Source organism: Eptatretus burgeri, chromosome 12 (genome assembly GCF_056783735.1).
Source record: "Eptatretus burgeri isolate ZD-2024b chromosome 12, Ebu_testis_v1, whole genome shotgun sequence".
Lineage (NCBI taxonomy): Eukaryota > Metazoa > Chordata > Myxini > Myxiniformes > Myxinidae > Eptatretus > Eptatretus burgeri.
The window spans coordinates 22,871,971-22,897,826 of record NC_140972.1 but is presented as its reverse complement, the minus strand read 5'-3'; the positions used below and the strand labels follow the sequence as shown (position 1 = coordinate 22,897,826).

The window sequence follows — 25,856 nt, the reverse complement described above, 5'->3', positions numbered from 1 at the left end:
TAGATTTTGGTCAAAATCGGTCAAAGGTCAAGGTCACAGTGAGGTCAAACATTCGATTTTTGATGGTGTGGTACAGAATCATCGTAGAAACTTCTGGTTTGTCGCTACCTTCTCGAGAGACAGCTTTTATTAGACAAGGTCAGAGGTCAAGTTGACGATTTCGTAAGCACCAGTTTATGACTGCTTGTTTATCTGTTTGTGTGCCGGATATCTTATAAAGTTGTGGACAGATTTGGATGAAATTTTGTGGACAGGTTGTGTGTGTGACAAGGATGAACTGATTAGATTTTGGTGAAGATCCAAGACCAAGACATCAACCAAGAGCATCAGTAACCAAGTGCCAAGTCAACATCGACGCCGTGCGGGATTCTGCAGTGGACAATCCCAAGAAGTCCCACCGCCGGCGGTTCTGGGAGCTAGGCATCAAATCAACATCAGTCTGGACTCTGGCGTATCCTCATTAAGGAACTGAAGCTTTTCCCATACGTCATCTTTATTGGGTATAAACTGAGTCAAGATGACATGAGAAGGTGACTTTATAGGTGCAATTGGCTCAGTGACAGAATGGAGCGGTACCCAAACTGGATCAACCTGATCTGGTTCAGTGGTGAAGCCCATTTCCACTTTAACGGTGCCGTCAACAACCACAACAACATTTTCTGGTGGACCGAACCACCTGAGATCATTGAGACGTACCTGAAAGGGCCGAAGGTCACATGCTTCTGCACCTTCAATGTCAGATGGGGAACGATCGGACCTTACTAGTTTGACGATCAACGGTGAGCGCTCTCGGGCCATGCTCCAGAAGTTCCATAATGATCTTGCCCAAAAGGTCACCCCAAACCAGCTCAGCATGACCTGTTTTTTTGCAGAATGGTGCACCCCTGCATACAGCTGGTGATACCATCACTTTCCTGCAGCAGCTTTTCAGAAACTGCCTTGTTGCCCTGGGTACCGCTCCTGACTGGGCACCCCATAGCCTAGACTTGAACCCTCTGGACTATTGGTTCTGGGGGGACGCCAAGGGCTCTGTCAATGCCAACCGCCCTGCTTCAGATCATCCAGTGTAGCAGGAGGTGTCAGACTACCTCCAGGCAGTGCGACATGAAACCTACAGGAAAGTTGGACAATCCCTTTGAGTCAGGATTAATGTCTGTCGGAACTGAGGAGAGGCACACACCAAGAAAGTGAGTTGTGTGTTAGCTCTCATACGAGCCTCGACCAAGGTATACAAAAAAAAAAAAAATAATAAAAAAAAATAAAAAAAGAACGTCAATTTCAGCGATTTTGCGTAAATGCCATTTCAGACCTTGGGCTCTCACGAACTCCAGCAGTGACTTATTGCAATATCAATCGGTGATAGAAAATACCATGTCATACCATTTCAAGAAATGTTTGGTTCACTTTCCTGAGGTTTCTGTTTCCTTGTGAATAAACATTTAAAGTTGCATCACTCCTTTTGAAACACCCTGTATATACCCCAGCAAGGATAATAACATGACCTTTCCTGCTGCTCCCATGAAGAGTGGGTGTACTCGTATCAACAAAATTGGCGTTTTGTTTTATGGGCACACTATGCACGTGGTTAAAAAGTTCTGCGTAATTTTGAACCCTGTTGTATGTATTTTCAAGAGAACAGGTCATCATCATATCTTCAGCATGAATGGTTAAAGGTAAAAACATTGCAATGTGAACCACTCACTTGTCTCATTGAGCAGCACAAATGAAATCTGTGGCACTGGAACTACACCATTTTACAAGAGATGATTTTTTTTTTTCAAGAAGATGAGAAGTGTAACCACTCAAGTACCATATCATGCAATGACATGCCTTACCCTACAGCACCTTAAATGTATGAGCAGCTGCTGCCACTTCTGATTTACTTGTCCTTTTTTAAACGATGTTTCCAGTTGGAGGAGCTGCTGACACAAACTGCGCTGAGCACTAGTCCAAATCTTCCTGCTTTTCTTCGTGCCATATTCTTGGGTGAGTCCGGAATTAATTGGCAATGAAAATAACAATTCTGGGTTTGTCAGCATTGTGAAGTGGAAGTTTGTATGTTCAAAAAGATAGCAATCTGTGATTTATAAGTGCTGAGATTGATAGCTCACACTGGAAGCTGGGTGTTTTGTTCATATTGAATTTTGTTTTCATTGAAGCACAACTTTTTCATCGAAAGTTCAAATTTGCTTGAAACAATTTCAATCAAAGTTAACTTCTTTGATTCCTTCTTTGGTTGTCCATGCATTTGCTGCGTATGATAATTCTCTGCTGGTATGTTTTCCAGGTTAAAGCTCGAACATACTTTTTAGATGCTGAAGAATGAATGACATTTGGAATATTGTAACGCACGAGAAAACAACCCATCGTTACGTACGGGTTAATTCCCCCACTTGTATTATTTATGCCTTTTAATACAGGCTTCCATTAGGTCACCCCATACGATGCACATTTTGCTTCGACATAATCGGGGTCCTCCACTTCCCTAAACTTCCAGGACTATTACTTTTTTTGTTAACCCCCTGACACTCCTGCCCCTCCCCCTCCCTGTGCATCCCGTGAGTACAACCACCAGTTTTCAACTCATTATGTCCAGCAGTTCAGTTATTGTAATATTCTCATTTCCGGGAGTACAATTTATTTTTTATTCATTTATTTTAACCATAAAAAAAACCTTCCCATGTACAGCACACCCAAATTTTGATGCCCATCCAAACTTCCCTTTCGAGCATAAAGAGTCAACCACAGGGGATGTTTGGAAATCACATATCTATGAGATGTTTCAGTTGCAGGCTGATTACTCCCTTCCCTGAAAGACATTAATGAATCATCAAGGTTTTAACATTGACCTGATGGTGACATGATAATTATGTGGGGATTAGTTCTGTTTGTAGAAAACATAGAATCTAGAACCATAATCATGCTGCCTTTTGCCTGGAGATGTCATTCCGGTATACTCACTGCTTGGCCACCATCAGATGTCAGTCGGTATGTGTTATCACTATGAGCCATGTCAGACCACAAATGATGACTTGTTGATAAATGCTACTCAAATTTGCAGTCAATGTGTCATTATCTCCTCCTCCTCCTCCTCCTCTCTTCAACCTTTTTTTTTGTATACATAGTCTAGGCTCATGGAGAAGCAAGTGCAATAAAAACTGTTATCCGGCACCTACAAGACTTTGACCTTGCCGGTGAATCAAATATGCTGGTTATCTAAATGTTACATAGAATGGTACAAAAGAGCAACTTATTGAACTTTGCCTGTAAAAAAATAGACAAAATATTAACAGTACAGTATAAAGGTAATTACCAGTGAATTGTGCAAAACAATTAGGTACCTATTTTATATAACCTGTATGTATTATAAAACCTGTAATAACGTACCTGTATATTATAAAATACTAGTCTTTTGAAGTTGATAGACTTCAAATAGACATAGAAGTTGATAGACATAGATAGAGAAAGTGTCAACGTCCACTTTCTCAGACTCATCGGGCTCATCTTGTTGAATTACAGAGGCTTTCTTGAATCATCTCCTTATGTGAGACTGCTGCATTGTTTATTTTCCTCTTCCTCATGAAATGTTCCTATATGAGGTACAGCTGAATCACTTCATCGGTGCTTGAAGCTTTCTGCCTTTCAGTAAACTTCACATGCATGTCAAGACCTTTAACAGGGGTGTAGCTATTCCTTGTTAACCGTTTCGTTAGTGCATGCTTGAGTGCTTAAGGCACTTGGTGAGTGCTATACAAGCTGATTGGTAGTGGAGCACACCCCACCAATAGCCCAGGTGATGTGTTCAGGTGAAAGGTCATCTTATTCTGAGTTGTCTTTTGTTGATCAACTTCCTTCTGTGGATTAACAACACTGTCGATGATTTCGGAGTCAGTCATAACACGGTCCACTTCACAACACTCTTCAAAGTTTTACAGAAGCCGAAATTGAAGTGGATTATCATCACTTGCTTGCATCACCATATTGGAAATTTATTGGATCGTGATCTGCAGACTTTTGTTCTTCTGATGATCCCATGTTGTACTCTTGCATCAACACATTTATATTGTCTCCCTTCTCCAGTCTCCTGCATGTGTCAGTCTTCCAGTTTGTTGCTTCCTCTTCCGACCAATACTGCTCGGCGGTATCCATGATGTTTTGGAAGGCGAGCTTCTTCTTCTTCCCCTGAGTTTTCACTTGCTTGTTGTATCCACGATTTGGGATCACTTGATTGGTCTTTCGGTGGGGAGAGCCGGATGCTTCATGGTGACTATTCGGACATGGAATTGTTCCCGATATTTTGGTACGTTGAACCTTAACTCAGCAAACATCACCGAAGCGTTTTGAAAGCAAGGAAGTTAATGTCTGTCCTTTTGAGAAGCCAAGAGATTTTTGCGGCACCGACGATGGATGGACACCTGCTCTTGAACCATGAGACTGCGGCAGTTAAGGTCGTCGAGACAAACTCCTCGTTTCACAGCTGAAGCTGGTATCGTGTGTTTTTTTTTAATTTTATTTTACCTCCACCACCGAAGGTGAAGGTGGTTATGTTTTCACCCCTTTGTTGAGTCGCCAAAATTGGTGACCCTTATTGTTGGTAATTCTGTCTGTCTGTTTGTTTGTCATCAGCATAATTGCGAGTAAGTGTGGGTGGATTTTGACCAAACTCGGGTAGAAGGTACATCTTATGACCTAGTGCTTTGGAAATTGTGATGGTTGCTTGGGATGCTTTGGTTCCCGAGCAACAACCAAAAAAACCTTCAAAATCGGTACCGTTCATGTGAAATCAATTCCGAAAGCCATTATCCCACGTAGGGTTATGAAATTTGGCACGAATGATCTACAGGTGATGCACGATCAAATGTATTCCGGTTTTTGTGATATATGGAATACTTCACCCGCAGCGCCCCCTACAATTAGGGTATGCACGAAAATTGTCAAATTGAAGGTCCCCGAGCAACCAGGTGAGTGCATCGATACGAATGAAACTTTGCAGGTTCATGGTACGCAATGAGTACTATAACTTTGCCTCAGGACATATTGACTGATTTCACTGAGGTTAGGGGTCAAAGGTCAATTGGTGCAAAAATCAATAATATGCGAGAGCTGGAGGTGCCTTCGCGCCAAATGCTACTCCTCCTCGGGTTATGGTCGGATGGCTATTAAAATTCACACTAATCGTCTGGAATACAATGTGCACAAACGATGGAGCCGGATTTTCGATTTAGATCTTTGTTCACCCACAGCACCCCCTCGAACTTTGGGGATTTCCGATTTCAAACCGCATTTTCGGTACTTTTCATTCAAATGGATACCGAGTAGTTATCAGTAGATGGAACTGGATGAGAATTGATATGCATAATCTTAAGGTGATTCCCCATCTGCGATATTACATCCATTTTGCTCTATATCTTATAGTTTCCATGCTCGGCGACCCATCGCGCCTCCCGGCTTGTCTGTATGTTTGTTTGGCTGCTTGTGTGCAGGATATCTCAAGAAGTTGTGGACGGATCTGGATGAAATTTTGTGGATATGTTCGGTGTATGACAAGGACAAAGTGATTACATTTCGGTGAAGATCCGAATCTGGATCTGATGACCTGCATTTTTAAAGTGATTCTTCACCATTGAGAGATGGAGCCAAAAACGACATTTTGCACAATGTCTCAAAAAATTGTGGACGGATTCAGATGAAACTTGGTGGATATGTTGGGTGTGTGACAAGGAAGAATCGATTCAATTTTGGTGAAGATCAGGATCTGGATGTGGATCTGATTTTTTATGTGATTCTTCACCATTGAGAGATAGTGCTAAAGCGATAAATAGCACGATACCTCAAAAAGTTGGGGATGGATTCGGACGAAACTTGCTGGACAGGTTGGGTGTGTGGCAAGGAAGAATTGATTCGATTTTGGTGAGGATCGGAATCCAGACCTGGATACGAGAATTATTTAATTTTTAAAGTGATTCTTCACCAAAAGGCCAAACTCCTTGTCTTCACCAGAGATAGGACCAAGAATGATATAGTAATGTATACCATGATATTTTTAAAATGTATTGGGCCCGAAATGTTCTTGTGGATCAGGCATTACTTGGCGGAGGTATGCGCTTTACCAAGTGACCTAGTTTTTTTTTTCTGATTTGATGGGGTAATCATAATCAGTGTGTCAGGTCAGGAATGGGAGCATGCGCCAGAGCAGCACGTCACTGCATCCACTTTCCGCCGGTACTCCAGGGGCCTCCGTCTGGCCATCCCCGAGGCAGATACCTGGCACATCCCCATCTCCTTGAGATGCTGATCAACCTGCTACAACCACGAGGCATGTGGTTGGTCCATTAGCCTCCTCCACTCACGAGGCTTCCTCGCTGAGAAAATTTGGTGAGCAGGATGAGCATCAGGAAAACAAGCCACATGTCCATACAGCCTCAGCTGACACTCACAGACGATGCAAGTAATAAATCCCATTTGAGTCTCAGCAACCGCTCGTTGGACACAGTCCGACCAGCGATAGCCAAGGATTCTCCAAAGAGACCTGGTACCAAAGGAATTAAGTCTACATCCAGCCTTGACCGGGAGAGAAGATGAAAGGATTCTGATGAGTCTATGATCCCTCTGGATGGCATCTATGTCCTTCCTGAGTTATTACCAAAAACGGCACACAATATTCTAGATGTGGCCCTCACTGAATTCCTGAACAATGTTAACACCACCTCTTTTGATTTACATATGATCCCCCTCCGAATACAACCTAAAACCCTATTTGCTCTACCTCTCGCTCCCTGGCACTTTGCTGCCTGCTTACCTCCCATATCTATTACCACCCCCAGATCCTTCTCCTGTGTGACACACTCCAAAATTACCCCTTGCATCCTGTAATCTCTATTTTCATTGTTCTTTCCCATCCCCAACACCTTACACTTGCTGAGGTTAAATTCCATCTGCCAATGTTTTTCCCAATCCATACAAGTATCAATACTTTCCTGAATCTGATCACCACCCCCTCTGCTATCCACCTTACCTCCAAGCTTTGTGTCATTTGCAAATTTGGAAAGCCCACTCTTTACCCCATGAAACAAATCATTGATGTTAATAATGAATCGTAATGGTCCGAGTACTTATCCCTGAGGTACCCCACTACTTACATTCGACCAGCAAGACATCCTCCCACTCAGTCACTCTTTGCTTCCCACCACTAAGCCAGTTTGCAATCCATTTCGCTACCTGAACAGCCACTCCACAATCCCTCACTTTGGCTAACAACCTCTAATGTGTACCTTATCTCAAATGCCTTCTTAAAGTCTAGACATACTATTTCCACTGCCTTTCCCTCATCCACCCAATCAGACACTGCTTCATCGAACTCTTAAAGATTTGTTAAACAGGAACCACCATTGGTAAACCCATGCTGACTTCCTTTAATTAGTTTGTATTTATTTAAATGGTTCCTCATCTGGTCCTTGATTAATATCTCCAACACTTTCCCCACAACTGAAGTCTAACTAACAGGTCTATAGTTTCCCAATTCTTCTCTGGATCCTTTCTTAAATAATGGTGTTACATTTGCGACTCACCAATCCTCCGGTACCTGTCCTGACTCCAGTGAACTATTTAAAATATCCGTTAACATCTCACTTACCTGCTCAGCCACCTCCCTCAATACTCTTGGTTGCATATTATCTGGACCCAGAGCCTCATCTACTCTTAGATTACCTCGCTGTTCCTTTACTTCCTCCACTCCAACCTGGATCTTCTGTAAAAGCCCTTCCTCACCTCCTCGATAGATACTCTCAGCTATTGGCAATTCTCTTGACTGTTCTTGTGTAAAAGTTGAAGAAAAATACCTGTTTAATAAGCCTGCCATCTCACTTTCATCACGAACCACTCCCCCGGTGCTATTCCTCAATGGGCCCACACTGGTCCCAACCTTTTCTTTTCCCCTGATATACTTAAAGAAAGCCTTGCTATTATCTTTAATATTCTTAGCCACGTCCTTCTCGTACTCTCTTTTGGCTTGCCAAGTTATTTTCTTAACTTGCCTCTGTTTACTCCGATTATTTTACAATTATATTTTAACTTGCAGAGTACCCACCCTATGGGCGATGTTGTTCCAAGCATGTAACGCGTTCTTCTGACGCATGCCTTTTATTTGGCATTTTATAGGCAACTGACAGTCCTGTATCGGCAAAAAATAATAATAATAACCCGAGTTATGTGATGAAGTAAAAACACACCAACTGCTTGTACTTCAAAACCCCTCACTGCACTGGAAAACATGGGGACAGGAACACTGTACTGTAAATGGTGGAGGCTTGTAATACCCTCCTCCACCTTGAAGAGGCATGACACGATGCACATTTTCATAGATAATTTGCATCCCTCCCTCACCCCCTCCCCCCCCCCCCCAAGATGACTGGCAAAGATAACACCCCTATTATATATATATATATATATATATATATATATATATATATATATATATATATATATATATATATATATATATATATTAATTAGGGTCATGCTGATCCTCTGCATCAAGTCTAGATGTAATTGGCTAGAACTGTAGGAGAAGTAGTGATACAAACAAGCAAACACACACACACACAAACACCGGTCCATGAATTATGGCAAGGATTATAATTGATTGAAATGCGTTTATATCAATTAAACTGTGGTTAAAGTTGGCTATATTGGAGAATTTTTTGAATGCCAGTAAAAATCTTCTCTTGGATAGTAACATACTTTGGCAAACCTGTTTAAGTTGTAAAAGTGCTGCAGTTTATCTTTTATCATCATTAATTGGATGTGCCATACAAATGGCATTTCAGTCGAAGCATTCTCACTGCTTGTTTGATGAAGTACGAATATATTCACTGAAAGTGCATTGTTTTTTTTGTTTTTGTTTTTTTTCAACCAGGGTGTTTATACATACGTTTGTTTTTCTAATTTTGGCTTTATATCTTTACTCGTAATCCTGTTGGCTCAAGGCCCACTCTTTTGTTGCGTTTGGAGCTCAAATTTTTTTTTTTTTTAATTCTGAGATTGAAAGAACAGGAACCAAGATACAGTAAATTATACGTGGTTAAAGGCATGATGTATTGATGCAAATGGTGTATTGATGTTACTTGCCAGGAGCCAATTGCAGTGCACCTTGCTTGGCACCGCCTTGTCTTGCAGCTTGTAGCCAAGCCACCCGAAGCATAGTTCATGTTTGCTTTGTGTCAGAATTTATCAATGTGAATAATGAAAATGTTTTTGTCCAAATCAAATTTTGCCTGATGCTGCTTTGCCTGGATTTGTGGTGATTAATATGGTGCCAATCTCAACATTGTGCCAACAGTGGTTTTGGAGGACATGCAAAACTGACATTACAGCATTGGATGCCATTATAATAGATAAATATTGTGACGTTCTGTCCTTTCGTTTGTCACGATTGCCATCTTAGCTCTCTCCACTTCACACATCATCGTCAAACTTCATCGGCATAATTACCAATGTCTTATAATTCTGCTTGCAGAATATAAAATTACTTGCATACTTTATTCCTTTTGCCAAAGTGATCACTATGCCGGGTAATGGCACGGCAACCCCAAATGTCACAAGATTGTTGTTGTTGTTCTGTAGTCCTCCCATCTTTTCAAATGCCATTCCAACCCATCACTCATCCTTGATGCGTATTTCTGCTAGTATTTCATAATTTAAAGTTATTGATGATCATGTTAATTGAAGCACTGTCAGAAGGCAGTGGATTGGCTCACTCAAGGTAGCTCATAATTTTTATGCAATTTCAACTGTTTCGAATTTCTTCAAAAAATGGTGTTTTTGTGTTCAATGATTGACCTATCCTTGCTCTTCGGGTCCTCACCGGATGCAGATGAGTTTTGGCAGGGCTGCTTGCAGCCTATGTTGATCTCTGCAAACCGTTTGACTCGGTGAATTGGGATTCCCTCTGGAGGTTTCTTGGTCTTCATGGGGTGCCACAAAAACTGATCAAGCTGATGTCTGAACTATACTCTGGTACTGAGAGTGCTGTGAGATGGGGTGATACCATCTCTAACTATTTCCAGTTGTTACTAGAGTTCGTCAGGGGTGTGTGCTGGCTGTCACACTTTTCAGCACTTGTATGGACTGGATTATGGGGAGGATATCGGGGAGATCAAGCTGCGGTGCATCATTTTGGGAGTGTAAATATTTCTGACCTTGATTTCGCAGATGATGCAGTCATCTTTGCAGAGACTCTGGATATCCTTTTGGGGGCCCTTGAGATGCTGAATGAGGAGGCGGAGCCGCAGGTGTTACGGGTTTCCTGGGTCATAATTAAGATCCAGGCTTTCATTGACATCTTGGATGCTGCTATCCTGTCTGTACCAGTTTGTGACGAGAATGTTGAGGTCATGGAGAGATTCACTTACCTTGGCAGTGATACTCATGTCTCTGCTGGCTGTGAGCCAGAGGTCAATAGACGTCTGGTTCGGGCCTGGGGAGTCATGGATTCACTGGATCATGAGGTGTGGCGCTGTCGGTTCTTGTTGGGGAGATCGAAAATCCGAGTCTTCAGGTCCTTGGTGCTTCCAGTCTCCACGGTCTACGGATGTGAGACTTGGACTCTGACCACGTATCTGAGATGGCGACTTAATTCCTTTGGTACCAGGTTTCTTCAGAAAATCTTTGGCTATCGCTGGTCGGAATTTTAGTCCAACGAGCGGTTGCTGAGAGAGACTCAAATGACATTTGTTACCTGCATTGTCCGTGATCGTCAGCTGCAGCTCTATGGACATATGGCTCATTTTCCTGGCTCTGATCCTGCTCACCAGATTCTCTCATCGAGGGAGTCCCGTGTGTGGAGGAGGCCAATGGGCCAACTACGTGCTTCGTGGTTGCAGCAGGTTGATCGGCAACTCAGAGATGGGGATGGGCAAGGCATCTGCCTGGGGTATGGCCAGACTGAGGCCCCTGGGGTACTGACGGAAAATGAACACAGCGATGCGCTGCTCCTGCACAAGCTCCCATACGTGACCTGACCAGAATTCTGATCGCTAATGATTTTTGTTTTTATTCATGTAGATATAGAATTGGTTCTTAACCCCCCCCCCCCACCACGCCCCTTACACTCTCCCGCATACTCTCTTTTCTTTGAACCCCCTGTAGGCTCCCCGTGTCAGCAGGAAGGTGGTGTTACACGACGCAGGAAGGTTTATGAGCATTGTATCGGCCTTGCTGAGTCTGGGGACATGCAGCGGCAGAGTGTCACCGAAATGGTGGGCCTGCTCATGTTGGAGGTATTTTGTTGCACCATTACCCAAGATGGAGGTGTTTTTACTTTTTAAGTTTACATGGGGTTTATTTGGATCATAGACCTGAGTATCTTTCAGAGGATTTAAGTATTTATTGCTGATGCATATTTTTGCTGTATCATAGAGAAGCTTGCACATATAAGTACAAGTATGACAAAGTTGTACACATGCAGGGATAACAGTGTTTCATTTTCACTCAGACCATAGGACAATACTTGTTAAATTATGCTAAATTTCTTAAAATTCTTAGTATAGATATAGTAAAGGACATTTTGGAAGCTGACTGTGCATGTTCACCTTCCCCTTTTTTATATGGTCCTTGTGGACACGTAGTTTCTGGGGATTTGAATATAATTGGTAATCATGGAATTGTGGATCTGATGAAAATAGGAGCTAAATACAGGGAACCAGGAACTCAACCTTGGAGCTGCATTGGGTCTTCAATTGTGGATTCTGTCTCATTTTGTTCACTTACATTTGGTGCACATTTTTGTTTTCTGTCAACAGTTTTAATGCATGTTCTAACAGAATTGTGGAAGACCTGGATAATAGAATTAAGTTTTTCAGTAGTCGCGGCTTGCTTTCACTGGGTCAGTCTAAACCAGTGTTGAACAAGCCAAGTGTTCGTGAAGACATTCGGGATCTTCATGACAGCTACATAATAGCTCCAGCAAATAAGGCTGCTAATAATTTTGTTGTGGTTTGTAAAAAGTTTAATGTAGAGGTTGTTCTTAAGAGAGTTCGGCATTGATACGGTTACTTTCACTGGTATGGGAAATAGCACATATGTTCCTTGTCATAAGTCACTCCAAGCTATTATCTCTGAGCATCAGGAAGTTTGAGTTAATAATTTCAGTTTTAAATGTAAAGAGATAAATCTTTGTATTCCTCCGCTTTTCTGGATTCCTAAGCTTCATAAGAACCCGTGCAAGTATAGGTTTATAGCGGGTGCCAGGCAGTGTTCCACCAAACAGTTATCGGTTATAGTTAACTTCGGCTTACAAGTTTTGGGGGAACGGTTCACGAAATATTGTTTAGCAACTGAGAAGAATTCTGGTATAAACACTTTCTGGAGCAATAATTGGTTCACGAAAAAATATTTTCACGAACAAATAAGTGACCACTATATTCGTTATTGTTGTATGTCTGTGTGTCTGTCTGTCTGTCCCGAGCATTGCACCGTGGGTTTTGATCGGATCCTGATAAAATTTTGGTGGGAGGTTTATATCCTGATCTAGTTGCGTTTTCCTGAGAATGAGAATGGGCGTGGTGCACCCATTATGGGCAGAGACACGCCCAAAAAAACGTGTTTTTAGGGGGTAGCCGATTTCAATTTGCATCTTCTCCTACGGGGTTTGTCGAATCTGACGGGTTTCAGTATTTGGTTAGCCCAATGGCACCTGCATAGCCACACGGTGCTTGATTTTTTTTTCATTTTCGTCCCAAGGTCACGAACTTAGAAAATTGCGAATTTTGACATAAAAATCCATCTTCTCCAAGGGGGTTTGTCGAATCTGGCAGGGGTTTCGGTATTTGGTTAGCCCAATGGCACCTGCATAGCCCCACGTTGCTCGATTTTTCATTGTCGTGTCAAGGTCACAAGGTCACGAACAAAACGTGTTTTTCGGGGGTAGCCGATTTCAATTTGCATCTTCTCCTCGGGGGTTTGTCGAATCTGGTGGGGGTTTCGGTATTTGGGAAGCCCAATGGCACCTGCATAGCACCATGGAGCTCGACTTTTTCATTTTCGTCCCAAGGTCAAGAACTTAGAAAATTGCGAATTTTGACATAAAAATCATACGACTGCCCAAACTTTGAGAGCTAGGATGACAATATTTTTATGCATAATCTTGAGGTCATTCCCCACCTAAAGTCTTGAAACCATTTCACTCTATCTTGAACACCTTGCCCGTGGCGCTCCCTTCAAGTTTGTTTTTACGCTGATTTCATCAAAGTATGGATAATCCGAGGAGTGCGAAATGCAATATAGCCTTTTTGACGTTCTATTGTTCTTGGAATGTTCCAGAGGAAGTTTTTCACCAAAGGTCATAATCCTTGACCTTTGACCTTTTAAAGTTCACAAAGGTCAAATTTTCAAAGTTGTGGGAATCGAACCGGGTTTTCGACCTTCTTCGACGAACTAACTCCAATAAGCTATTGCACGTATCCTGTTTCCTTATTTTAATGTCCACAACATTTGTTTTATGACCTTTAAAGGTTATGCAACGGTCAAATTTTTTAAGTTGTTGAACGAAACTGGGTTTTCGACATTTTGCAGCTAATAACCTGGCACTCGTACCACATCATGTTGATCATTTTTATAACTTGGTCAAACATTATCACATTGTCTCATCCTTGACTTCTGAAACAATCTACATTGTCAAATACCGCTCGTGAACCATCGTCGTCTTCAGACTTGTTCTTCCTTAGAGTTCTGAGATAGTATTAGATGCCTCAATGTCAAGTCAGTTGAAGTTTTTGATTTTTCAACTTTATATACAAATTTGGATTTAGTACCAGTGAGGGATTCACTCTTCAAAGTGATTGACAAGGTTTTTTTTAAACTCTTTTAATAAGTTTTTATGTGTCAACTGTCAGGGTTGACAGAGCATTCTTTTCTAAAAAATAAATACTCAAGTTTTCATTGTTTTGATAAGCAGAAGTTTTCAGACGCTGTTAATTTCATTTTATTTAATAATTTTGTTTCATTTTGTGGGATAATATTATTCTTTTTAAGGTTATTCCCATGGGTAGGAATTGCAGCCCCTACTTGCAGACATTTTTCTTATTTTCTGTGAATTTTCATTCATTCAGAAACTGATGGAGGAATAATTAGGATTAGCGAAAAAATTATCTCATACATGTCGTTATATAGATGATATTTACGTGGTTAACTGTAAAAAAAAATTTGATAGGCAGCTTCAAAAGATTTATAAGAATGCCACCAAAGTTGAGTTGCAACATGAGGCTAGGTTGGGGGTGTTAATTATATTGTGGAAGTCATGGGGGTTACTTGACCAGAAGTGTGTCAAAAGGGCCAACTTGGTCAACGTTTGGGAAAATCGCATTAATTCCTTTAAAAATCCTCTTCTCCAGACCCACGAGTCAAAATGCTACAAAATTTGTGTGACATTAGGCCAGGGCCCAGATAAGCTGCAGGTCCAATGGTCCTTTTTTATTATTATTATTATTATTATTATTATTATTATTATTATGCCTCCGCACCAAGGGTGCCGGAGGCATGTTTCCGGGTTGTCCGTCCGGATTTTCATTGACGTGATAACTCGAGCAGCAAATTGTAGAATTTCATCAAACTTGGTAAAAAGGTAAAGTAAGACATGGCAATTAAGTGATTAGATTTTGGGTCAGATGTTATAAAGGTTAAGGGTCAACGGTCAAGGTCAAACAAATTTTACTGTTTACGCCCTAACTCAAATATTGGACAGAATTTCATCAAACTTGGTACAAAGGTAAAGTAAGACAGGTCAATTAAGTGATTGGATTTTGGGCCAGATGTGGTAAAGGTCAAAGGTTAAGGTCAAACTCTGAAATTTCACTGTTTACGCCCTAACTCAAGAAATAAAAGACAATTTCATTAAAATTTGTACAATTGTAAAGTTAGACAGGGCAATTAACTGATTCGATTTTGGGCCAGATATGATAAAGGTCAAGGGTCAAATATGTCAATACTCAAGTGTTTGTGCGGGAGAGCGGAGGCATACGCGTCGACTACGCGCAGTCGAATTACTCTAGTTATTATTATTTTTTAAACTGTCTGGCACTCAAACAAAATTGAAAATCATTCCAACCAGGAAACTTACTGTTTTTAAGGACATAAATGGTACAAACAGGTACGAAGAACTAATGTAACATGTTAAATAAGGTGGCCCGCCTTGCAGACCACACCTACGTCGTCGTTTTTCAAGACAATATAGGCTAAGGTGTTTCCTATATGACTACTCTTCTCCACAAGGGAGCTTGTAAAGTAAAAAGCATTACTGCATAATAGCTTTTTTTTTTTCTTCTTTTTTTTGTCTTTACTTTTGTTCTTGATTACTGTGCTTGAAGAAACAAACGTTGACTATGCTGTACCCTATGTTGGGGGTTTGCAATGAATTTATCTCCGTGATTGGTGCCAATTTATTATTGAGTTGATATTTTATCGAATGTTTCCGCCTTGCACATAGGCTGACGTGCTTCCAGGAGAATGTCTGGCAGCACTGGCAACAGTCTTCGTCGCCATCATTAAGGCTGGTGGAATTTCAAATGGCTTGTCAATGGAGCTCTTCTCATGTATACTCACCTGTCTTGCCTCAAAGGAAACCATCTCTTCTGGGACAGGTACTCAGACCATCTCCCTCTGTCTCCCCCACCTCACCCCTCCACCTTCGTGGTTAAATTCAATATGTTCGAGCACATTACATTTAAGAAGTTTTGAGATTGCATTTAACATGCTATTTGTGTTCTATATTCTATTTTCTTTACCTTCCAATGAAATGTTCCTCTTCATCAACACTTTAGACCACTTTGCAGTGCTGTCTGATTCTTTAAAAACCTCACAGCAAATACTTTTTTTAACCTGAACTTATACACAGGTGATATTGGCTGAAAAGAGAGTGGCATTTTCTTTGTTTTTTGTACACATAGTCGAGGCTCAAGGACGAACTGGAACAGTGAACGGATCAGGACGTAACAGCCAAAAACAGGATGCAAAACACATGGGGTGGACAACATGGATACAGAGGATGCACAGGATGGACAAGATGCATGCAGAAGGAAATTCTTCGGAGGGAAAACTGAGAAAATTAGGAGGATTGATTTGGGTGGGGTTCGTGAGGGTAGAAAATGTCAAGGTTTTGGATTGGGATGATCAGAGATGGTGTTGAACAGCTGCTTTGAAAGCCTGGAGGGAAGGATGAGATTGAAGAGGATGTGGAAGTTGATTCCACAGGTGGAAAAAAGAGGAACAAATGAGTGGAAGTGGACAGTGATCCTGGATTTATGTAGTTTCACCAGAAGGGGGTTAATGGTGGACGATGTGAGCCCTCCTGAAACCTGGGGGAGGAGGCAAATAATGAAAGACCAGAAAAGAGTCAGTAGAAGGCAGAGAGTCCGACTTGCCTGCGATGGCAAAGTGATAGGCCCAAAGACTCATCTTTATCGTGGAATACTTCAATAAGCTTTAAAGCCTGGGTTTCCACAGTGTCAAGATGAGCAAGATGTGAGGCAGGGGAGCCAGCTCAGAGGAGAGAGCAGTATTCCATCAAGCTGCAGATGAAGGCCTTGTCTGTGGATAGGAGTTCAGGTGTGCCAAGGAAGGACTTTGTATCAGGAGGGTGCCGAGTCAGCGACTGGCTTTTTAGGCCAAATTTAAAATGTGGTTTGCCAAAGAAAGATCACGGCTGATGGTGAGACCCAGGAGTTTGAATGATTGTACTTCCTCAAGAGGATTGTTAAGAAAGTGAATAGGAGGGTTTGCCAGACAGACAGCCTTTTCTGAGAGAGAGTGTGACATTCGTCAAGATTGAAAGACATATTCAAAATGTTTTACCAGCTTGTGATTTTTTTTTTTTTTTTTTTTTTTTTTTTTTTAGGTCAGAAGAGAGGGAAGAGGCTGCAGTCTGCCTGTCTGAAGATGAAGGATGTTACGGCAGAGGGTGGAGTCATCAGCAAATAGATAAACAGGATTTTCCAGAGTCAGGGGAGCCTACTCCAGAGACAGACTTAGCAAGTTTGAAAATTTATTCTTGAGGTTGGATAGTTTTTTTTTTTCTGCCTCTCCTGACAGTGGACACACACTTTTTGTTGACTTTTTAGAATGCACTGAGATTTCCTTCAGTCAGATTTTCCTTCCAGGAAGGGAAGGCAAATTATTTTCAGAGCAACTGACTCATCACAGGAGTCGCTGTACCATGGGTGGGATTAATCTTTGCATGAGAGTGAGCAGGTTTCTGTGGAAGAATTCACAGACTGAGTTATCAGTAGTTATGGGAGGGACAGTAGTTGTGGGAAACCGGTCCCTAACGATCTGCTTGAGTGAAATGCCAGACTTGCCACCATTGAGGCAGCTCTCTGAGAATAGCCAGAGAGGTGTTGACTTTCACAAGCACATGATCAGATGAACCAAATGGAGCAGAGGTAAAGCAGGAGACATTTGCGGGAAAGTTATTCATCACCAAGTCCACAAGGGAGGATTTGCATTGGGAGAAATCCGTGTTGGACGGTTACAGATTGAGTCAGTCCCATTGAATATATGGAGTCAGTCAGTACCATGGATTCAGTACCTTGGCATTATGCTTATCTTAGCCATGGTAAGGTATTAATATAAACAAAAACTACAATTCCAGTAATAAAACAAGGCACATTTAAGAGCCTTGCCATATGGTGCTATTAAATATGTTTTTTATCTTTAAAACTAAGTTTTTATTTTTAATGTTATAAAGAGGATTTTTTTGGTTTCCAGAAAAGGGATTCATACCAGTATCATATGTATTTTTTGTGGATTTGTGGCCCCGAAAAGGGCCGTATGGATTGATGAAACTTTTCAGCTAAATTGGAGGAATTCCTCGTTAATGCTTTCCTCGTCGAAGACAACCTGTAGCTAGCTCCTTGTCCGAATCAGCGTAGAGCAGGTCGCTGTCCATGTCACTGTCACCGTTATTTGCAGCGTCGTCCTCCCAAATGATGGCATAGTCTGTGCCATCCATGTTTTTGGAGATGCAGCATTTCAGAAATGCTCGCTTGATTATGTCTGACGGTATCTCCTCCCACACTTTGATGATCAAGCCGCAGATAATCGGAAGGTCGACCTTTGTCATCCTCCTGCTCCTGGTGTAGGTCTTCTCCCCTACTCATTATCCAGTCGGTCAAGCAGCAACCTAGCCCGTCATTGAACTGTTGTTGATGGACACATCAAGGGGCTGCAGGAGCGATGTAATCCCGCCTGAAATGATGACTAGATCCCTGTTGGTCTGACGGAGCAGCACTTTGGTGTCAGCGGTCTTGTGACAACTGAACCCATCCAAGACTAGCATGCTCCGTCGGTGGGAGAGACCGCTATCCGGCCTACTACTTCAAACCGTGTGCACCAATCCTGGAGCAGTCCATCGTCTATCCACCCCTTCTGAGCACGAACAATGATGCCGGCTGGAAACTTGTCGTTGGGCAGTGTCTTCCTCTTGAGCGCGACATACGGGGGAAGTTTGCCACCATTTGCGGTGCAGGCGAGCATGACGGTGAATCGTTCCTTCTCGTAATCAGTAGTGTTGTTTGTCACCTTGCGCACCCCCTTCACTGTGCTGGTGGTCCCTCTCAGTATGTCGAAGGTAAGGGGGGCCTGGACAGCATTCCTGATCCTGCTGAGGGAATATTCATGCTCTCGGCGATGCTTGATGATTTAGGACTGGAAGCGCGTCGTCTTATCAGCCATATCATCGGGTAGATATTGGGAGATGTGTGTGCAGCGTCAAACTGACAGTTGATGGTGTGCCATGAACAACCTGTAGGCCCACAACAGGCTGGCCCTGAAGTTCCCAATAACATCTTTCTTAGCTAAGTTCCTCGCCTTCAGCCTGAGAGCAAGTGTTAAGATGGCGTAGCCCTCTGCTCCCTTTTCCCGGACCCAAGCGACGAGACGCTCCTCGAGCTGTGGCCACTTCGCTGACTTTCTCCTCAGCGCCTTCTTCTTCTTTGGAATTTTCTCTCTCATTGCCTTGCTTGTTCTCCAGCGCCAGATGATGGATTCATCCATGCCGAATCGCCTCCCAGCTTCCTGGTTCCCAGACTCTTCTGCAGACTGGCAGATGGAAAGTTTGAACACTGTGGTGACTGGGTGCCTTGACATCTTGATAGATAGAATGGATGATATGTGACGTTATCTGATGACATACGCCGAGGCACTCGCGAAGCACAAAGGGCCCCTTCTTGAGGGTCACGTGACTGCCCACAGCCTGTTGTCGAATGCACGTAAGTGTGCACGCAAGCTTTTTTGAGGTGGGTGCTCCTTTATTAGACTGGGTATTGTGAATAATAATTATTTTGATGTGATACCAGGTGGTTCTTCTTCTTCTTTTGTGTTTAATGGAAAACTGAGGCGCGAGGATACGCCACGCATCTAAACCCCGGGTGTCTCTGGCCGTTTCTGAGCGTGACTATTTAATTTCCACACACAATTAATGAAACACTGTAAAAACTCTTAACCTGAACCGCTTTTTAGAATTTAAACGGTGGAATTCAGCTTAAAAGCAGTTCCAACTGCTAAAAAAAAATAAGTGTTAATTTGGAATACTAGTACATGCCCATAAAAAAATAATTAATAAACAAATATTCAAACCGCGAGCAAGAAACAACAACCACACAGGCCGTTTCTTCGCTCTTGCGTGCCCATACATGCGTTGCCCGGAAGTTCGCATATCGCAGTTACGATTATTTGCAATTTAGTTTTAATGGCCATTTATTCAATTAGCGCCAACGTATTTTGCCTTTTCGCAATGTCGTCGCAAGGAAAAACAAAAAGAGAAGAGAAGAGAGGAAAAAAAAATTTACTTCCTGGTTCAGAGCACACCAGCTCCCTCTGATGTTACCGAAATTTATGCACCGTCTAATATGAAAACGATCATAACTTGGGGCATAGTGTTCATCTATAAATGCGCATGAGAAATTATTAGAATACACGGTCATCACTCTCCGGAAGCCCGTACGTTGTAACCTGTAATGGGGAACGCGGCTGAGCTTCCCTTCCCCCATTGGCCACGCCCACGCAACAACGTGTCTTGTCATTGGTTTGGTAAATAAATGGCCATAACTTGGGAAGCACTTGTCCGATTAATATCAAACCTTGAAAAGGCACATCCTCAGGTCCCCAGCAACATACCTGGCAAGTTTCAATCAACTTGGACCAGTGGTTGTCGAGGTACGCAGACGCAGACGCTTCAGCATTGATTGATTGTTTTTATGACTGATTTTTGGTTCGCGGGCGCCAGCAGTGACCACTATTTTCGTTGTGTCTGTGTGTCTGTCTGTCTATTTGTGACTCTCTCCAGAGAATAGCTCCATGACGTTTGATGCGATATTGATGAAACTTGGACACAAGCTACATATCATGGTCTCATTGTGTCTTTTTGTATGAGGAGTGTCCCATGCCCACTTGAACTTCTTATTTTTTTCCCTCGCAATTTCATTTCCTCGAAGCTGTGCGTAATGTCCATAAATACAACATATAAAAAATCTGATTTGATTTTGACAGAAGAGATAGGTTTTTATGGTAGGGCTTCCTCAAAAGCTTCCATTAACTCAATTGTACCTATCGTGGCATTGTTCAATAATTCCCGCGAACCATCGTCACCTCCCGGCTAGTATTTTATTTTTCTAGACCCGTGTATTAATCGCACCCCCAACTTTTACCGGTTTTTTTGCCAATTAAAAAGTGTGCTTTATACACTGTGCTACACATGATAGAAACAAACTATACGTGGCAAATATAATCATATTTCATCAGGTTTTGTTCATGTTGATGTTATTATTAATGTTGGCGTTATTGCTGTTGTTGAATCCACAATATGGCACTTTCGATATGATGTAATCCACCCAAGATTGCTCGGCATGCATGTGCATAACCCTCGAGTAATGAATTAAATTGGGGTGGCCTAAACATATCAGATAAGGATTGTAGAATGAAACGACTAAAAATACTTTTAAAGCAGCCGAAGGTACAGTACTTGTAAACATATCTGCAAGAAAGGGGTGTGCCTCTGCACAACAAAACAATTGGAGAACTTCCTGATCATTTCATCCAAAAGGATGATATCTTGCAGTCTGTATTGCAAAGTCTCTCAACGATACGGGCCCGTGAAAGGCTGAAGGTTCGTAGATGGTGCATTCTGTTATGACTCTCCACCCGGCCGAGTAAGATGACAGAGTCAGATGAGGATCTTCGAATTACACGTTTTATTTCCGAAGACCACACTCATGCAGAATGTGACTCAACGACCCTTCAGTCAGGCGCCTCCAAATCGCATTGAGATTATGCTTCAAAACCATCATATATATATATATATATATATATATATATATATATATATATATATATATATATATATATATATATATATATATATATATATATATATATATATATATATATATATATATATATACACACATACATACACACATACATACATACATACATACATACATACATATATGTATATATATGTATATATATATATGTATATATATACACACACACACACATCACACAAAAGCAGAACTGGGTGTGGACTAAAATTGTGTGCTTAGGGATATAGAAATATTGAAATAAATGTGGCAGTGGGCTTCTTTCCCCCCTCCCTTGGGTTGGGGCCCCAGGGGAAGTTAAATCGGTCAATTCTCAGATATGCAACCCAACAGTTTATCTTGCAAGCTAACGAGTTTCCAAGCCCCCTACACTGGCACATGTTGATAGCAAAGACGAAACTCTAGTGATGACTAAATAGGAATGTGTGGGCAGCATACACTGGAGGAACAGTTCCCTCCAAGGACGTGCAGCTGCAGAACAGAAAACAGGAAGAGTGCCAGAGAAATAGTTGGGGCAACATGGAACATTTAAAGGAACATTTTAAAGCAAGGTTTGAATCCTGACAGCTGATTAATACACAACTATTGGCTATTGATTAAATATTCAACTATGGCTCAAATATGACCATCTTAGCATATCATCATTCATAACAGTCCCTCCTTGGTCATATTTGACCATAGCCAGCCATACCTGAAACTCACCAACTGAGTGGACCCCTATTTGGTTCCTGTAGCTGCTACCCCTAGGCCCCCGCGCCTGCCAAACGGGATTTGCAAATGCCGTGGATAGCCATCAACATTCTCTAAATGAGAAGTCTCCAACTGCCGGTGGTTCAGGTTAGCTTCTGTTACCTTTTTGTCTTTCCCCTTTTGTCCTGCCTACTGCCACATGTCTCCCATTAAGCTGTAGTATACAAATTCTATGCTTAGTCCACACCATATTAACATGCAATTATATTTTATATAAGCATCAACCATGATACTATCGTTTAGACAATTCTATGTAAACAAGAAGCAAAAGTAGCACTCAAGGCACGGGTGTAAGCTTGCCCAGCGCAGGAGTCACATCTTGCACTAGAAGGCAAAACAACACGCACTCTCTCCTGGGTTAGTTATCTGTTTTAACAAAGAGGAATGGTTGTAGACCTTGGACTAGGTCCACGTGTATGACGTTTAACTGGGGTCCCCCCTGAAGGCCCTGGTCATCCCCCTCCCCATTACTGGCCGAGTCGTCCTCAATAGAGTTTTCTGTTAATTATTATAATGGCCTGGGTGAGGGGTGACGCGGTGCAGCATTTCTTTAGACAAATGGTAAGAAGAAGTTTAATTATAAACACTCCAAAAATTACCACTACGATGATTAGCAGTGCTGACCCTATGAGGCGCAACAACCAACCTCCCCAGCCCTGGAAGATCAATTGCCACCAAGCATACCCTTCCTCACGTTCCACTCGATTACTAGTGAGAACTTCTACCACCTTTTTAATTCGGGCCACCGCACGATTAGTTATGTCCTTGGGGTCCGGAATCCAGACGCAACATTCTCCTTCAATCATCCCGCATACCCCTCCTTGTTCCACCAGAAGCATGTCTAAAGCTACTCTATTCTGCATTACAATAGCGCGCATTGATACTAACATATCTGTTGATTCCGTATTACATTGTTATACATTACCATGGTTACATTACCTAAATTACATGGTTACGCCATGGTTACATTACCTAAATATTCCAAAACTTGCGAAAGCTGATCTATCCTAATGCTATTAATTGTAGTACCGGCATGTGGCATGAAAAGGCCAATGGCTTTCTCCCACCAGGTGCCTTTGATAACTCCTAAACGCGTTGATACACCGGCCCATCCCTCTGGATCCATCGTTCCTGACGCGCTGCGTCGGTACCGTGGTTGTGAGGTGGTGTGGTGAAAAGCGGTTTTAATCCTGCTATCCGGAAATACTGAAGCTAAATAACAACTCCCTTCCCACCCTTTTGGTAAGTCGGGGTAAGCTTTGTCCCCGCAGACCAAGTGAATGCCTTTTGGCGGGATCATCCCGTTATCGTGATGTAAGGCTGCTTTTATTGTGAATGTTACTTGCTCTTCTACCTGGGTGTCCAGGTTAACAGCGATGACTTCCTGGTCAGCCGATTTTGGGAGGGGAAGTTGAATCTCGCACTCTGACTTCCCCATTCTGTTTGCTCCCTGTCCTGTAAAACAGACCCCTCCCCTGGTGTTTTCCACCCATAGGGGAGATGGCACCACCATTACATTGGCACTCGGATTTTTCTCTGCATAGACCCCTTGTGTGTAACCATGGGCTGCGGTTTTAGCTTCGAGTCCTTCCACTGGTCTGGTTATATGATTGAAGAAGGTTAATGATAGCACGAAAAGAGGAAGTCCGGTCACGAGGCCAGATGGGGGTTGAAGGCACACCCAGCACTCACTTCGGTTCTCAATGTTTGCTATCTCTGTGGTTAGGGCTACAAAGGTATTCGGGGGTCTTGTTGGCGGCCCCTTTCTGCGAACGCTGAAGTACATCCTATCCCTCCATTCGGTGTGGTTACAAACCACACAAACAAAGAATGAGGCAAGCGTATTTCACTGAGGTGTCGTCCGGTATTTCCGGTATTCTAGTTATCAGACTTGCGCACTGGCCCCATTCGTATCCTCGTTTTGTGCTGAACCCCTTTTCCCTGGGATCCTGCTTCTTTACTTGCCAAGCCACCTCGATTTCTTCCTGCGACCCTATCAGGAAGTACCATGTGATGCACTTGAGGCCCTTGTGTCGTTCTAAGTCACTAGACCCATTCGCCAGGATGCATGCTACTTCTATGACTTGTTGAGGTTGCATCAGTACCTTCTTTTTGTCTGTCAGGCGTGGAATCGTTGCCGAAAAAGGTTTAGTGCGGTTCATTGAAAAGACTCTTACCGTATCTAATTCCTTGTTATGGGTTGTCCCAAAATTTGCATATTTACTTGCTGTCGCCTTTTCTCAAGGTACTTCTCTCCTGCTTCGCTGTAAAGATGTTGTTAACTCACTCCCGTTTCCCCTTTCGCGGTCGAGGTGTGGGAGGCGTGTATGGTTCCCGGGGCCTGAGACTGTCAGTTTGTTGTCTAGTGACAGGCCTCCCCCGAGTAGCGTCAGCACCAGGAGTTGCATGTTGTGTCGTCAAAGGTCCTGTCGCTGTCTCCGGTATAACAAGGTTTCCGACGTCTATACCTGCCTGCTCCACTTTCGACAGGGTGTCCAGCTCAGATTCTGGTTCCGCGTCTGGCGGGGCGTTTGGCTCCAGCTCCGGTATCCCAGGGTCTCTGTCTACGTATTCCGGTCCTGGGTCTGGCGGGGCGCCCAGCTCCGCCTGCAGTGGGCCTCCCGGCACTATCTCACCCTGTCTTGCCGGGCCGGCTCCGTCTTGGTTTGGTGGCGGTGGAGGGGGTCCCTGTAGAGATATCAAGTCTTCCACCTCGTCGTCGTCTTCACTATCTTGGTAAAAGACTGAATCGGACACTGCCGGAACCTCTGCTGGGGTTACCTCCTCCGGTTCTCTAGTTTCGTCGGCCTCCTTGGGCGCTCGCTTACAGTGTGAGTGGTGTATCCATGCACTCCTACCTCTCACTTTGACGGCGGAGGGCGTGGTCAAATGTACAGTGTAGGGTCCGGTCCACTTGGGTTGCAGGACGTTTTTCTGCAGGAATTCTTTCACTCAAACTCGTTCAGCAGGTTGGAAATCATGTAACGAGTCTCCAGCAGGTATCGGCAATGCTTCTTGTACCTGCGAGTGAAAGGTTCTAATGGTAGCAGTGAGTGTCCTGCAAGAATTCATCATTCTGTCGGTCATGCATGACAAATCCCAATCTCCCATATCTGGCGGAGCCGAGGCCGGTAACTGCATAGGACGTCCCGTTATTATTTCGTGGGGCGAGAGCCCCCTTGTGGCATTATTTGTTGCTCGCATTTTCATGAGCGCTATAGGCAGTACGTCTGGCCAGGGCAATGACTGGCCCTCGCAGAGTTTGCAAAGCGTCTGCTTTAGAGTTTGGTTCTCCCTTTCTACTGCCCCTGCTGACTGAGGGTGGTACGGACAGTGTAGTTTCTGGTTAATACCCAAGCCTTCGGCTACCTTCGCCATCACCTTTGCCGTGAAAGACCCTCCTTGGTCCGATGATGGTCGTGTTGGAATCCCAAATCGCGGAATTACTTCCTGTAAAAGCAGTTTGGCCACCGTATCAGCTTCCTGGTTGGTAGTGGCAAAGACCTCTACCCACTTAGAGAACATATCCACGATTGCCAACACATATTGGTGGTGTTTGTATGCCGGCATTTTTACAAAATCCATCTGTAGGTGTTGAAACGGTCCAGACGGGGGTGGGTGTGCTCCCTGTTTCTTGGCGGCATACTTCCTATTATGTCTACCACAGGTCGCACAATTGCTAACCACCTCTGTCGCTGCCGTCGTTATGCCTGGGGCATTCCAGGTTTGACGAATAAT

The 25,856-nt window shown here is 43.0% G+C and overlaps 1 protein-coding gene across 8 annotated transcripts in view; it reads left to right on the top strand.

The window, feature by feature from the left end:
• Nucleotides 1-25,856, top strand: part of FANCI (FA complementation group I) — a 202,576-nt gene that overhangs the window by 9,188 nt on the left and 167,532 nt on the right. For all 8 annotated transcript variants that reach the window (XM_085849819.1, XM_085849817.1, XM_085849818.1 and 5 more), the window contains 3 exons: nt 1,911-1,986; nt 11,146-11,276; nt 15,479-15,632. In XM_085849819.1, coding sequence (XP_085705945.1) covers nt 1,911-1,986; nt 11,146-11,276; nt 15,479-15,632 — 361 coding nt within the window. The remainder of the gene's footprint in view (nt 1-1,910; nt 1,987-11,145; nt 11,277-15,478; nt 15,633-25,856) is intronic.